Source organism: Ceratotherium simum, chromosome 37 (assembly GCF_057802395.1).
Source record: "Ceratotherium simum simum isolate JZ-2026a chromosome 37, ASM5780239v1, whole genome shotgun sequence".
NCBI classification, from domain to species: Eukaryota; Metazoa; Chordata; class Mammalia; order Perissodactyla; family Rhinocerotidae; genus Ceratotherium; species Ceratotherium simum.
Window position 1 is genome coordinate 28,342,974 of NC_141936.1, and position 15,212 is coordinate 28,358,185.

The 15,212-nt window shown below is 39.4% G+C and overlaps 1 protein-coding gene across 2 annotated transcripts in view; it reads right to left on the minus strand.

Annotated features, from left to right (window-relative positions):
• UNC80 (unc-80 subunit of NALCN channel complex) overlaps window positions 1–15,212 on the minus strand; it is a 198,746-nt gene that overhangs the window by 55,224 nt on the left and 128,310 nt on the right. For both annotated transcript variants that reach the window (XM_087424900.1, XM_087424899.1), the window contains 7 exons: window positions 12,798–12,979; window positions 12,164–12,295; window positions 9,368–9,554; window positions 8,613–8,744; window positions 6,550–6,693; window positions 3,203–3,303; window positions 2,093–2,179 (listed from right to left, as the gene is read on the minus strand). In XM_087424900.1, the coding sequence (XP_087281026.1) occupies window positions 2,093–2,179; window positions 3,203–3,303; window positions 6,550–6,693; window positions 8,613–8,744; window positions 9,368–9,554; window positions 12,164–12,295; window positions 12,798–12,979 (965 nt within the window). The remainder of the gene's footprint in view (window positions 1–2,092; window positions 2,180–3,202; window positions 3,304–6,549; window positions 6,694–8,612; window positions 8,745–9,367; window positions 9,555–12,163; window positions 12,296–12,797; window positions 12,980–15,212) is intronic.

Here is a 15,212-nt window from a genome sequence, read left to right on the forward strand (position 1 = left end):
AGCCTGGCAATATCTGGGATGGTAAACTGAGGATTTGGAGACTTATTCCTTTAAAACCATCTGGGCACCAAACCCCTTTAAAAGTCTTCACATACCCCCAGAGTGCTCATACCCCAGGCTGAGGATCACTGGGTCAAGTTAAGCAATGGCTTTAATTATCCCTAACAAAGCCTGGAAGAGATGGGTGGGTGTTCCCAACATCCCCACCATACACGTCTCTAGTGGTCATTAGAAAACAGAGATGCAGAATAAGAGTCATGAATGACTCTGCTCTTCATTATTTCACCATATTGAGCACAAAATCCCTTCCCTAGTCTACGCAAAGCATCCATGTGCTTGGGATTCGGGGAAAGATTACGGTTTAGACAGAAATGCAAAAATAGGGATTTATATTCATGTAAAACAAGACTATACAGCAAGGCCAGAGTGTTGCCAGCCCTTTTTCCTATTAGCTTATCAATTATCTAGCTGGGAGGACTTATGTCTACCATTAAGGCTTACTTGGAGTTGACAGGAGAGTATGGCAGAAGGGTAATGAAATGTCTATCTTCCTGTCCCAGGGCTAAAGGACAGAGGAGACATTGGTCTAGGTAAGCATTTCCCCCATCCAGTGACCTGGGGAACAGGCAGGCCCACTGAAGGGGCTCTTCCCTCCAGTCTCTGTTTGGGTCTCTGACAGCAGTTCACCTCAGAGCCTGTCGATACCAACCTGGATGCAAAATAAACTTGGCAGGACACACACTTAAACTGAGGGAGGCCCTGATATTGGTCTTCGCTAATCTACCTTTGGTTTGTGTGTGATGTAGACAAGACCAAGAAGTAGCAGAAAGCTTGGGTGGAGAGCTTTTTGGATAGAATTGCCATAGGCTGGTGTCACTGGGCAGGATGCTCTAGCTAGGGGATTTCCTAAGCTGGAGCCTTATGAGATTCATGACCAGAACTCAGAGGGGTGTACAGCACCAGCAGGAGCTGGGGGGAGGTTGAGTCTCCCAACCAGCACCGCTAGGAGCAGACAGGTCTTGAGTTACAGCAGCCACGGGCTTCGGCTTCTGCCAGCCCAGCATCCAGCAACCAGCCAGATAAAGAGCATCGTCTCACGAAGGGAAGAGCCCGAGCAAACACCAAACAAGGGAGGCAACATTGAACAAAGGCCCTTTTTCTCCCCAACTCCACACAGCATTTAGAAATGAAAGCAGTGCAAAGGAGGAGAATTCCTAGAGACTAAGTATTTTTAGCCAAGAGAGATTAACACTACCCAAAGGTACCATGTATATGTTTTCATCAGTCTGAACTCAAAACTGGATTGGACACATTTACATTTTTTCCCTTGTCAACCAGCAGGTGGGTACTCAAGAGGAAAACCAAATTAGTCACAGACAAGAGAAAAGACTTACAAATTTTCTCTGCACATCAGAGTTGTAGCGTGAGTTAAATTTGTCATTCTGCTACGATGCATATGGATAACCCTTCTATCTCCCCACCTGCTAGAGGACCGAAAATAGACAGGAGAAGTTCTCCCAGCGTAGACATTCACTTGGCCATCTGTCTGCCTGGATTAAGGTGCAATTTCAAATTTAATCAGGCCAACAGTCCCAAAACTGCAGATTCATTTAGGGTGTAAGGAGGAGAATACGGAAAAAATGGTAAATTCTGGAGGGTTCAGGAAGAAGCTGTCAGGATGGTTTAAAGCATAGATAGCTGCCATGGAAAAATACACTCACAAATACTTTCCATCTAGGGCGACATTTGCCTCTGTATGTGTTTGTATTTTAAACAGCAAGATAGGAAAAGAGGAATAAATGACTAAAAATTACACAGAAGTCTTCTCAAGAGAAAACCAAAACTCAGAACCAACAGAAGGACGTTGTAGAATGTCAAAGGAAGACAGAGAGGAAAGGGACATTTGCTCAGTGCCCACCACACGGTGAGGACTCTGCCAGGAGGGGCTTCCCCATACAAACAAACCATGATTCATCTCCAGTCACAGAATTAATGGGAATTTATTGAAAACAAATTTCCTAAGCCCTTTTTCTCACGGGCTGCTTCCTACTTGCGAATGAACAGTGACAACCTGCCAGAGGTGGGAACTCACCAGGTAGTTGAACAGGATGTGCGAGGTCTGGGCGGGAAAGTCGCCGATGTTCAGGAGGAGCTTGCGCAGCATGTACATCAACTCGTCCTACAAGAAGAACAGAGTCTCCACGTCCATTCAGCTGCCACGCCGCTGGAAATAAAGTTAACTTCTCGAAAAGCAGGGGGATCTCTGTTACCTTTGCTACATGTTGATTTCCATTATGTTCAGGATTTTAATATAGTATATATGATACTTGTTAAATAGCATGTAAACCAATGGTAACACCTTCTCCTAGGAGCTAACACATGAAACCACTGAGCAGCAGACTTCTTTTTTTTTTAAATGAAAATTTAGACTGTGTCTATAGGTCACAGGCAAATCACAGGAAAGCTGTGTCTTGAGTCAACTCTATCTGCCATGCCTGCCAGGTGTGATGGAAATGGGCGAGGACCTACGTGGAGAAACCATTTAACAAACCAGATTTATTGAACTTCATAGTTCTGCTTCCCAGGTTTTGAGCCAAAGAGATAAAACTAGGCCAAGGGAGGATAAATGGAAATGCCTGGAATTAACCTTACCTTTCAGAAACTAAACTTAATCTTCAGTGGACAGGACCATAACACAGAAATGAACAAATAATTTTTAATCACCCGGGTATTTTGTCATTGCTCAGAAAAATACTATTTGGCATAATCTTCTTACAGGGTGGTCTGGTAAATTAGATATTTTGATTAATGAAGAGTTTCAACATATTCTAATAATCGTACCTGCATTCATCACAGACTACCAAGTAATCAGAATTCAATAAATGTACCCAATACTAAGAATATTAGACCGAATTTAATCTTTGTTTAAAAGACTGAGAATCTTTCAGTATCTTAGGGTCATCACTAGCAGTCTACCATACACACACGGAGACATCAGTTAACAGAGAAATTCAAAAGAAAACAGCACAGTTTAATATTGCTCATCATTATCATTACCTGAAGTACAGCTATGGACTAAAAGTATGGCTATGTATCAGAGGACATGACGTTGCATGCACAGCCCTATAAAGTCCATTGCTTGCTTTTAACACTGTTCACACACATAGCGACATAGCTGCACTATAAAGAAAGAGGAATCTACCTGTCTATTGCTGATGGTCAGTTTTTCCAGGAAATGTCGAAGGACTGTGGACGGATCTTCAATTAGACAATTCCATAAGACTTGCTGGGCCACAGCACTCACTTTAGAAGAGAAAGGAAATTGAACATTTGTCTAAAATAGAGATAAACCTATTAGATAAAGTATTCAAACAATTTACTAAGCTTTAATTAGTCTCTCTTTTTTGCCTTAACAAGGTTCTGTGAACTGTTTTTCTATTGAAAGGTAGATATTTATTTTCTTCGTTGTTGTTTGTGAACATTTTCACCTATAAAGGAAAGGTAACAGAAAAATATAGGGTGGTCTTTAGGTATTAGCATTACTTTTGCAAAGAATACACCTATACTATACAATGGAATATCATTCAGCCTAAAAAAAAGGAAACCCTGTCATTTGCGACGATATGCATGGGCTTTGAGGGCATTATGCTAAGTGATATAAGCCAGACAAATACTGTATGACCTCATTTATACATGGAATCTAAAAAAACAAAAACGAACTCATAGATAAAGAGAACAGATTGGCGGTTGCCAGAGGTGGGAAATAAGTGAAGGGGTCAAAAGGCACAAACTTCCAGTTATAAGATAAATAAATTCTGGGATGTAATATACAGCATGGTGACTATAGTTAACAATACTGTATTGTGTTTTTGAAAGTTTCTAAGAGAGTAGATATTAAAAGTTCTCGTCATAAGAAAAAAGTTTGTAACTATGTGTGGTGATGGATGTTCACTAAACTCATTGTGGTAATCATTTTGCAATATATACAGTATATCAAATCAGCATGTTGTACACCTAAAACTAATACAATGTTATATGTCAATTATATCTCAATTTTATAAAAAGAATATATTTGTGAATCTTTGTTTTGGAAATCACCCTAATAATACCAGGGGTAAGTATTTATTAAATTAAAGTCATATTTCACTGTTGGCTGTATGGAGAAATTCCTAAAGTAATTATTTGGTTTTTAGAAATATGTTTTGGTTTAGAATGTATATGAATTAGAGGTGATCTTTACTGTTCACACGAATGCTTTAAATAGTATCTCTTTCAGAAGATAAAGTAGTTGAGGCAGTAATAATTAGGCTCCCGCCTCTGATGAGGGTGTCTTAGAAATAAATAATTATTCCTAACGTGGAAGAAAGTATTACTTCTTTGGGGAAGGTGGGCAGGCTAAGATTACCGGGAAGTGCCCAGGCTAAGAAAGTAGGTGGGTAAAAGTGAGTGGTGAGTAAGTACTGGATGACCTTCAGTCTACGTGGTTTAATTAGTTTAGTCTTCTAAACTAGGAATATAGAATTTAGCATGAATTTATCATTAAGCCTGTATTTTAAAGAAAAGATACCAATTTTTTGGTTCAGAAATTAACCATCCTCAAATACCGCATGATTTCCTTCATTAAGTAGTAGATAATAACAACAATAAACAAACACATAGAGACAGAGATTGGATTGGTGGTTACCAGAGGGGAAGCGGGGAGGGAGGAGGGTGAAAGGGATTATTCGGCACATGTGTGTGGTGATGGGCTGTAATTAGTATTTTGGTGGTGAACATGATATAATCTATGCAGAAATAAAAGTACAATGATGTACACCTGAAATTTTTACAATGTTATAAACCAATGTTACTGCAATAAACAAAAAATTAAAAAAAAAAAAAGAAATTAACCATCCAATTAAAATCAAAAGCTACATAAAGAAATAAGATTGACAAGAGAGATGCAGACATAAGCTTTAGCTTTCTTGTGTCTTTATAAATAATTAAACTAAGTCTGGGTTTTTCTTAGGCTGCAACTGGTGGCAAAACTATCTTTATTACATTATTTTTATTCTAATTGCTGAAGTAAGGCAGTTCAATGGTTAAAACATGAAAACTACAGAAAAACACAAAGAGAAGAATAAGACTGGTAGGTCTAGCAATCACAGAAACAACAGTAAACATTTTGGAGTATGTTCTTTCATACACAGGAAATAAATATTTACACGTATTTTTAAATAATATCATATAGGAAATATTCTTTGGTACTCAGTTTTTTACTTAGCAATATATCGAACACTTTTTATGTTACTTTGCTTCTTGAATGTTATTTCTAATCTTCACAGAATGCTGTCATATGGAGGTTCCATGATTAACTAATTGCCTGTTGCTGGCATTTAAACTCTTCAAATATTTGTTATTTCAAATAATGTACAGTGTACAGCATCTTATATAAACCTTTATATAGCCCTCATTACTGCTTTAGGAAATCACTAGAAGTCAAAATCTGTGTCAAAGAGTTTTCACATTTTTAAGGTTTTTGCCACATATCATGAAACTCTGTTCCAGAATGCTTGTATCAAATTTTATACTCTCATCAGCAAGGTGTGAGGATGCTCTTTTCCCTGAACCTTTACCAACTATGGGTATTTTCCTTCTTTCTTTCTTTGTTTTTTTGATTTAAAATTTTTTATTGCTGTTAGAGATTTTTTTCTTGCTAATTATTTTTTAATTTATTTTTTATTGAGATAACATTGGTTTATAACATTATATAAATTTCAGGTGTCCATCGTTATATTTCAATTTCTATGTAGACTCCTTCATGTTCACCACCCAAAGACCGTCACCATGCACATGTGCCCTGTCACTCCTTTTGCCCTCCTCCCCCTTCCCCTCTGGTAACCACCAACTATGGGTATTTTCATTTAAAATAATCTTTACAATTTTTTAGTTGAAATGTAAGATTCAACGTTATATTAAACATCAGCATTGTTTACAGATGTCATTGGCCATTGGATTCTGTGTTTATATCCTTGCCAGTTTTTCCATTGGGGTTTTAAAAAATCATTACTGAGTTATAAGAGTTGTTTTAAAAGAACATTAACAATACTAACCTGTTGTCTATCACAAACGTAACTCATCTTTACCCCTAGTTTTTCATTTCATTTTGTGACCATTCTCTGTAGGTAGCACCTCTGGAAAGGTAATCAAGTGGCAAAGACGGCATTCAAGGTGTCAAGCTAATAGCTAAGATTTCTAGCCAAAATCACTATTTGATTTCCATGTGGCCAAATAAGTGTTACACTGTTCTCTGGTCACAAACAATGCTCCTGGACCCAACTATTTATTTTAAATGCAATTTCTTGGTCATAAAGGTGATGGGAGGACGAGGTGGAAAAAGTGATAGTGTTAGTACAGTGCACTACAAATCTGTAATTATAATATGTGCATAAAACACCTCAACACGTTGCCATTAGTTGATGTCTTCAAGAGCACTCTATGTCCTCCATCAGAGGAACAGCTTAAGTATTTTATTAGAGTTATTGGTGGTTTTACTAGTAAAATCTGTACCTGCTACTCCATCTTCCCGCACCTCACCATCCTCCATCAGATGAACGATGGGGAGCACGGCTGCACAGATGCATGCTGGGAACACGGCCTGTGGGGGCTGAGGCACATGGTGGTTTGGAGTGTGTTCAGTGGTGTGCTCCTCATCTGACGAGGGAGACAAAATTGGGGTGCTCCTCTCAGTGTTGTAATTCTAACACAACAAGACTTCTCAGCTCAAGGCTTACCTACTTAACATTCTTTTGCATACAGATATCTAGTTGTCCCAGCACCATTCACTGCAGAGACTATTCTTCCCCCACCGAATTTTCTTGGCACCCTTTTCAAACATGAAATCAACATGAATGTAATGGTTTACTTCTTTTTTTTCTTTTTGTGTGAGGAAGATCAGCCCTGAGCTAACAACCGTGCCCATGCTTCCTCCACTTTATGCGGGACGCCGCCACAGCATGACCTGACAAGCAATGCGTCAGTCCATGCCCGGGATCCAAACCCGGGCTGCCAGCAGCAGAGCGTGGGCACTTAACCGCCACGTCACGGGGCCAGCCCCTAATGGTTTACTTCTGGTTATTGAATGCCACTCCATTGACCTATGTATCAATACAGGTACCAAACTTATCTTGATTACTGCAGCTTTGTGGTAAGTTTTGAAACTGGGAAATGTGAGTCTTCAAACTTTGTTCTTCATTTCCAAGATTATTTTGGGTATTCAAGGAAGCAGGGCAATTGGAACCCTCATACTTTTTGGTAGAAACGTAAAATGATACAGCCACTTTTGAAAATAGCTCGGCAGTTTTCCCCACAAAACTTGTACATAACTGTTCAGAGCAGCATAATTCATAATAGCCAAAAAGTGGAAACAACCCAAATGTCCACTAATTGATGAAGCTAATAAGCAAAATGTGGTATATCCATATAATGGGACATTATCTGGTAATAGAAAGGAATGAAGAAATGATACAAGTGACAACATAGATGAACCTTAAAAACATTATGCTCAGTAAACAAATTCAGTCACAAAAGGCCACATATTATATGATTTCATTTATATGAAATGTACAGAACAGGCAAATCCATAGAAAGTAGATTATTTCTTGCCGGCAGTTGGGGGAAGTGGTGGATGAGGAGGGACTGCTAACGTGGCATAGGGTCTCTTTCGGGGATGATGAAAATATTCAAAAATTAGATAGTGGTGATGGTTGCACACTCTATAAATATACTGATAACCACTACATTGTATACTTCAAAAGGGTGAATTTTATGATATATAAATTATATCTCAATACAGGTTTTATAAAAATAGATGTGCCTTAGGCCCCATCTGCATAAGTTGTGATTAATTAGCATTGGTCATTTTTGAAGTTCCCCAGGGTTGTGCAGCCAAGGGTTGAGAACCACTGGTTTCTGTACAACTTTTGGCAGCTTTATAAATCACTGATGAAATGTGTATACTCATGAAGCAATGAGTCCCAGACAGTTATTCATCATTAGAGAAGCGTATTTTTTAAGTTGTTGGGACTGAAGGGCACCACACTTCCCCCCTGGAATCAGATTTCATTAAGTAGTAGCATGAGCTTTGGTCTTTCTTGATTGTTAAGTTATCCCAGAACATCATCCTAATGCATCCTCCTGGGTCTTGGCCACACACTAGAATCACCTGAGTAGATTTTAAATACTGATGTGTGGGTCTCCCCCTTAGAGATTCTGATTTGTTCTTGGGTGTAGCTTGGACATTTTTTGAAAGCTCCCCAGTTGACTGCAATGTGTAGCCAGGGTTGAAAACTGTTAACTGTCTAATTAACAGTTAACTAGAACCCTTAGCAATATGGTTACATGTAATGTAATTAAAATAGAACCAACTTATCAAGGATAATTGCTGGGTTAAATCAACAATAATTTCTTTTATAGAATACCACTCAACCTATTATATTTTTTAAAACTTCAAGTCATGAAGCAAGTTATTTAACGAAGATAATGTAATGAAGTGAGATAATAATATTAATTGAAATATGTTTTGAAACGAGTCATGAGAAATAAAGAGCACAGCTGCAAGAGGACACACACACCTTCTGCACTGACGGCTGAACGCACCGACCAGACTGACCCTCGGCGGAAGGAGTAATTCCTGTGAGAGGTGCTGGAGGTACAGGACGGACTCACAGACAGTCTACGGGAGGCCAGATTTGCGACTTCTTCTACTGGCAAAGAAAACGGGGAACGTGAACTTTGGTTTTATAACAGAAAAGTTACATCATCACAACTACAGTTGTACTTTCATCATAAGTATATACTGCTCCCAGAGCAAAAGGCTTAAGAAATTTAGAATGTACTTAGGAAATTGAAAAAAAAAACTTTACAGAAAGAAAGACAAAAAATTCCTCCCAAAGATTCCATAAAAGCAGGGCAGAGAATCACTGAATTTAGAATGGTTCATAAATCATTTTCTGATACCAACCAACAAGTTGTCTGCACTTGTGAAGGCTGAAAGTATTTAATGGACTAACCCCATTTTTAGTGATGAAAGATTGATTGTGTTAACTCGAATACACATGCTGGATTTGGCTGATCCCTGAATCACAGTTTCTGGCCCCTTATCATATTGGTTCATTCAAAGTGGCTAACATCCTCCTCTGTAGAGGCCAACTCTAAACACGTAGAAAATGACAACTCCCCTCTTTCTTTGGATAATGTCAGGAGGTGAGAGAGAGACAGAGAGAGCATATCACCTCATGTCACACAAAATCATCAATGTTTATTTCAAAGCAAGTCCTTTCCCTTTCCTGTGACTCAGCCCCCCAAGAAGTCCTGTATGTAGAGGCACCTTCTTCTTCTGGCTCTGAGTTGGGCGTGCAGGTGGGCTCATAGCAAGCCTCCTGGGTGATGGGGATGGCGGTGATGAGGCTGGCTTCTCGACCAAGACGTTTCTTCTCCTCCTCCTGTTGCAAGTTCTTTAAGATGTGTTCTGCCCTTTGATGGGAGCGGGACACAGCCCGGGCTGAAAAGGATTTCTATGGAGACATGAAGGCAAGTTCATTTAATAGCAGCTCTTCTACGAGGTCACAGGCATAAAGAGTGTTCCAATGAATTACACAAACATGGCAGTTTGTTCCCAGGAAATGGTAGGGCACCCATGATCTAGTTTCGTTTTGTTTATTCGTTTGTTTATTTTTCTACCAAGTTTCCAGGTTGTGTACAACTGAGCTATTCTTTTTCACTCAATCAGAATAATTCTTCAAGAATGTCTGTAATTTCTGGAAAGAATCCTATTTCAACTTTAGGATTTGGGGTGATATCAATGATCCACTCTTTAAACATTAAAATCAAATAAAAATTTTTAATACTCTATTTCTTTCCAAAATTTTTGAACTGGTTTTAAATGAAGGTCATTTATTTCACAAGGTTAATAAAAGAGAAAGTCAGAACCATGGAAAGGAGGAGGAAAGAGATCTATCTCCCATATAAACCAATTAGTTATGTGATTTATTTCCTTCTTGTATCTCAGGTATCTACCATACTGTTCATACTTACTATTTGTAGATAAATACAGTGGTACACTGTAAATACTTAATAATATGTGTAGAAACAAAGTTACTGAATGGAAATTATGAGAGCTGATAGTGTTACTAAGTTGAATGTGAAATTTGACTCTGTTTACCAGCAGCAAAGGCATAATGCATCAAGAAAGATAAAGGAGAGAGGCCGGCCCAGTGGCAAGCCGTTAAGTGCGCGCACTCCGCTGCGGCGGCCTGGGGTTCGCCGGTTCAGATCCGGGGCACGCACCGATGTACCGCTTGTCAAGCCATGCTGTGGCGGCGTCCCATATAAAGTGGAGGAAGATGGGCATGGATGTTAGCCCACGGCCAGTCTTCCTCAGCAAAAAGAGGAGGATTGGCAGATGTTAGCTCAGGGCTGATCTTCCTCAAAAAAAAAAAAAAAAAAGAAAGATAAAGGAGAGAAGATACACTCTACAAAATGGCTATTCTATTTGTGCCTTAATTATGATGCTTACACTGAGAGAAGTTCCAAGAGCTTTGGGGACAAAGTCAGTGGTCTCAGAGTTCTGGATCTCAGAGATCACTGGAGTTCTTCACTATTAATGTGAAGTTTATGCAATAGCAATTCCACATCTCTGTTGGCCAGCGGTCACATAGGGTTTTAGAGGCAGACAAGGGGTGTTGATTGCTCTTCTAAGGGGCTGCATTCATAGAAGCTCCCTTTACGGAAGATCTGAACACAAGACTAAAAGTTTCGTACGATCAGTGATACAATAGCAATTAGGGCATTTGATGGGCCACATGGCAATTTATTTTCAGAGCCAGCGGTTAAGATGATTTATTATAATAAGGCAAGGTAAGAGTTGTGGAATGAAAGAGAACTAGATATAGAATCAGGATCTGAACTTGAGCTAGAGAGTGTGCTTGGCTCAGATGAATTCATTATCCATATGGGAGAAAACTCAAAGATCCTTATGCCACTGGTTCAGATGTGGCATGAAAACCATCAGGTACGAAGGTACTGTATGCAGAAGAATTAAATTAAAATATTCATGGGTAAAGAGTTCAAACAAACAGTTCTCCAAGGAAAACTACAAATGCCTAGAAAACGTATGTGTGATATGCAAAAATGTTCACTCTAACTTCATATATTCAACCAACTTTTAGAGAAGTGTGAATAAAAAAACAACTCTATTTTTTTGCCATTCAAAGTGGCATTAAAAAAATAACACTAGTTAATTCAAATAAAGAAGACACTTCCCTATTCTGTTGTATAAGGATAAAACAGTATAATCTTCCTGAGGATGTTTTGGAAGATGTATTAAAAATCTTTAATAATAATATACCAATTGCCCTAAATCCCATGGGCATTTATGCAAGGAAATAATCACGGATTTGTGCAAAGAGATGTGTTCTTTTTCTATTTTTGCTTTATTTTTCAAATTTTCTACATTACTCTTGTAATTCAGAAAAATGCTCTCCAACGGGCGTAAAAGGCATATTTTGAAGATTCATTTTTTCAAAAGGCATATATTCTTGGTTCTTGTCTATAAGTAGACTGTTCTAAACTTAACTGTTTATGAATTATATCACATATAGCAGTGACATATTTGAGTAACGTAAGACCTGAGGTCTCAGAGTGATGTTTGCGATGATGATACTGACGATCAACAAAATGAAGACCAGACCAAGGACCAAACAAGGAAACAAGAGCTGCCAACTCAGTTCTTTTTCTCATTTGCCCAGGGTCCGTATCATTAACTTCTGGGTAGCTTATGTATTATAGGTTAAATGAATATGTTTGTTTTATAATAAATAGAGGCAAACGTGCTACATTTGGTCAAGAAATCAATGCCTAATGCTTTTAACAGCTTTATAAGGTGGCTGCTGCTTTGATGATAAAACAAAACTGCATTGATTTGGAAGGCTGCAAATGCTCATGACCAGATGTTAGTTCCTTCTATTCTAGTCACAAAACAAAGACCTTTTGTGGCTGATTTTCTGTGCTGTTATTACATTCTTACGATAAGAATGAACAAATTGTCTCACACGTCATTGTTCTTCTCACTTGCATATACACCATGGAGCCTGAAGATATAGGAAAGAAAGAGCCTGTTACTTACAGACTGGTCTTCATTAATGGGGTCCTGGACACTCCCGCTGCACTGGGGGACCCACGGTGGGTCAAACATTGGGACAGATGGCATTCCCAGCACTGGTGAGGGCAGGGTGAAATTTATACTGGGAGGCGGGATCTGTTCATTGATAGAAGAATGAGGTGAGCAGGGTGGAAAATAAGCTAGAATGAGCCTGAAGTATAATTATGACAAATCTTGTAGAGCACAGGATGTGACAGAGCACAGGATGAACCTTTCTGGGCCTCAGTTCACTCATTAACAAAATGAAGGGCTTCAACTAAATGATCTCTATTTGTGTTAATCACCCCATCCTCCAAAAACCATCTGTGTATATATAGCAAAATGTCTGGAAGATTACGCCAAACTTTTATGTGCTTACCTCTGGGAATGGTAGCGAGATCTTGAGGTTTACACAGACTTTATTTTCTTACTCTACATTCTTCTATAGTTCAATTTTTTTAACAAGAATTCATTCATATATAGTTAGCTTTATTTACACAATAAGAGAGAAAAAAGAAGCACTTCTTGGGCCATATACTGTGAATTTGAGATTCAAGGATTTAAATAAGCCTGGGGTTGGGTTTGCTGATCTAATTCCCACGCGGGAAGAATCCCTCACCTTGAAAATCTGTTGTGCTCCCTCCTCCATGCGGGGCCAGACCTGATAGCGAAACCTCCAGAGTGTGTGGAACTTGAGGACGGCGTTCAGCCTCTGCACGGTCTCCGGGTGGTGGAACTCGGACATCAGCATGTCGGACACGGCCTCGGGGACCTTCACCGCACACAGCAGGAACATGGCAGCTAGAGACAGTCGACAGTGCATCAGCAACGCATCTTTTAATTTTGTTTAATTCCTGGGGGTGGGAGGAGGGGAACTGCTCATATCTCCTGAAAACGAATCCTGAGCTACACGGAGCCAGGCCACCAGCACTGGCAAAAGCAAGCTTTGTTTTTCAGCCACTGGAAACCAAATGTCATCGTTTGTGCCACCCACAGCCTTCCGATATCTAGTGTGAGGGCAGGGACAGCATGACATTTCAGTAGAATAACTCATTCTAGGCAAGGCTTCCTGCGGCTCACAGTGAAAAGTTAAATGCCAGAAGAAGCAAATGATAAAAGGAAATTACATATTGAAATATCCTTTTCAGGAAATGCCAGAGGCATCTCATAGTAACTCTGGGACAGTACCATAAAAATGTCCATTAAAAACTGCCTCAGAGACATTAGTTACATTAAAAATAAAATCCACATTGTAGACTATTAGAAACTTCTACCCTTCTGAGAAATGAAAGAGATTGAGAAGCTAAAGAGAGTTCATGAATCATAATACCGTTGTTGTTGTTTCTTAATTTTGGGAAAAGCCAAATATCAATAAGAGAAAGGTCAAGTCCATGATAAGTTACAAAGTTAATGAATAATGAAGCCAAAAAAATATACTCTACAGCACAGATGGAGGAGCCAGTGTCAATCACAAACACATAATTTAAAATCTCTCTTGTACTCTTCCCCAGAGACTCAAAACGTGCTCGGGCAATTGTGTTACAACAACCGGGGTCGAATCTCAGCCCTGAAACTTCTCTGCTATGTGATCTTGGGCAAGCCTCCTAACTTCTCTTGGCCTCTCTTTCTTTACTGGTGAAATGTCAATAATGATGATGATGATGATGATGGTGGTGATGGTGATGTGATGGTGATGGTGATGGTGATGATGATACCTGCCTCCAAATCTGTTGTGAGAATAAAATAATATATGAGAAAGTGCTTTGTGACATGAAAAGTACTACAGAACTCTAAAGTATATTTTACTTTTCAGAGGCAATGTGGGGTATGGGAAGGGCATCAATATGTGCAGTCAGAAGATCTGGGTTTGGTTCCCTGGCTAGGCTAATTCTGAGCTGTGTGCACTTGGATAAGTCCTTTCAACCCTCTGAGTGGCAGTTCACTCGTCTATAAAATGGTTGTTATGAGGATCAAGAAAGATAACATGCGTGATATAGGTTTATAACAAATGTTAGCTACTGTGATCATTAGCTTTTGATGATCCTTTTTTGTATCCTATCAGCTTCTTAAACCTCCACTCTTTCTCCTTTCTTTCGTTTTCTTTAAAGCGTACTCTACTCTGCCTCAATTTTTGGACACCATGTCCCTCCTCAAATCACTGCAGTTGGAGTTCTACCTCCATCTCTTTACTGAAACACTTTTCTTGTAATGCTCATTAATCAGCAGATCCATTTTTTTTTTTACATCATTTTTTTCCTTTCAGTTTTTAACAACTTCATGGACAATCTCCTTGAAGGGCTATCCTCCTTTGCTTCCATGGTTTGAGATTATTTAAGTTCTTTTACTTTTCTAGTCATTTTTCTGGGTCTTTGGCTGGCCGGGCTCTTCTTTCTGTCCTCTGAAGGTGGAGAAGACCAGTGGCCTAGTGCTCATCCTTCCGCTCTTTCCTCTGCTGACTCTCCCGGAGAGATCCCCTCCACTCTCAGTGCTTCAGATGCCACATATATCAAGCTTTTCCCAAGTTGATCTCTAGCTTTGGCCTTTCTCATTAGCTTTAGTATCATATGACCAACTATATGTCTCCTAATCATCCAAAAATCTGTGTTTCTAAAACCAAAGTACTCCACTCTGCTGCCGCATTAAACTTGGCAATAATTCACACTCTACATACAACATTACTCTGTGGCTCAGAACCCATGAGTAGTTTTCCACAGTTCAGTAGAAAGTCCACACTTCTAAGCCTGTCATTCAAGGTCTGTTACAATCTGAGTCCCACTCACTTGTCTAATATTATGGACTTGTGACCCCTCTACAAAGCCACCCCAGTCCCCAGTCCCCCTCAGGCTTTCCAGATAAGCCCAGTGCATTTCCACACCCCATGTGGCTTTCACATGCCCTTTCCTCTTCCTTCCAGCTTTTCTTAAAGCTCAGTAAACCTGATCACACATTCCCTGGAAGTTTCTATGGCTGCCCCACATTTGGGGATCATGCCCTTCCATGAACTCCTGCAGCTCTCTCTGAGAAATGTGGTAGA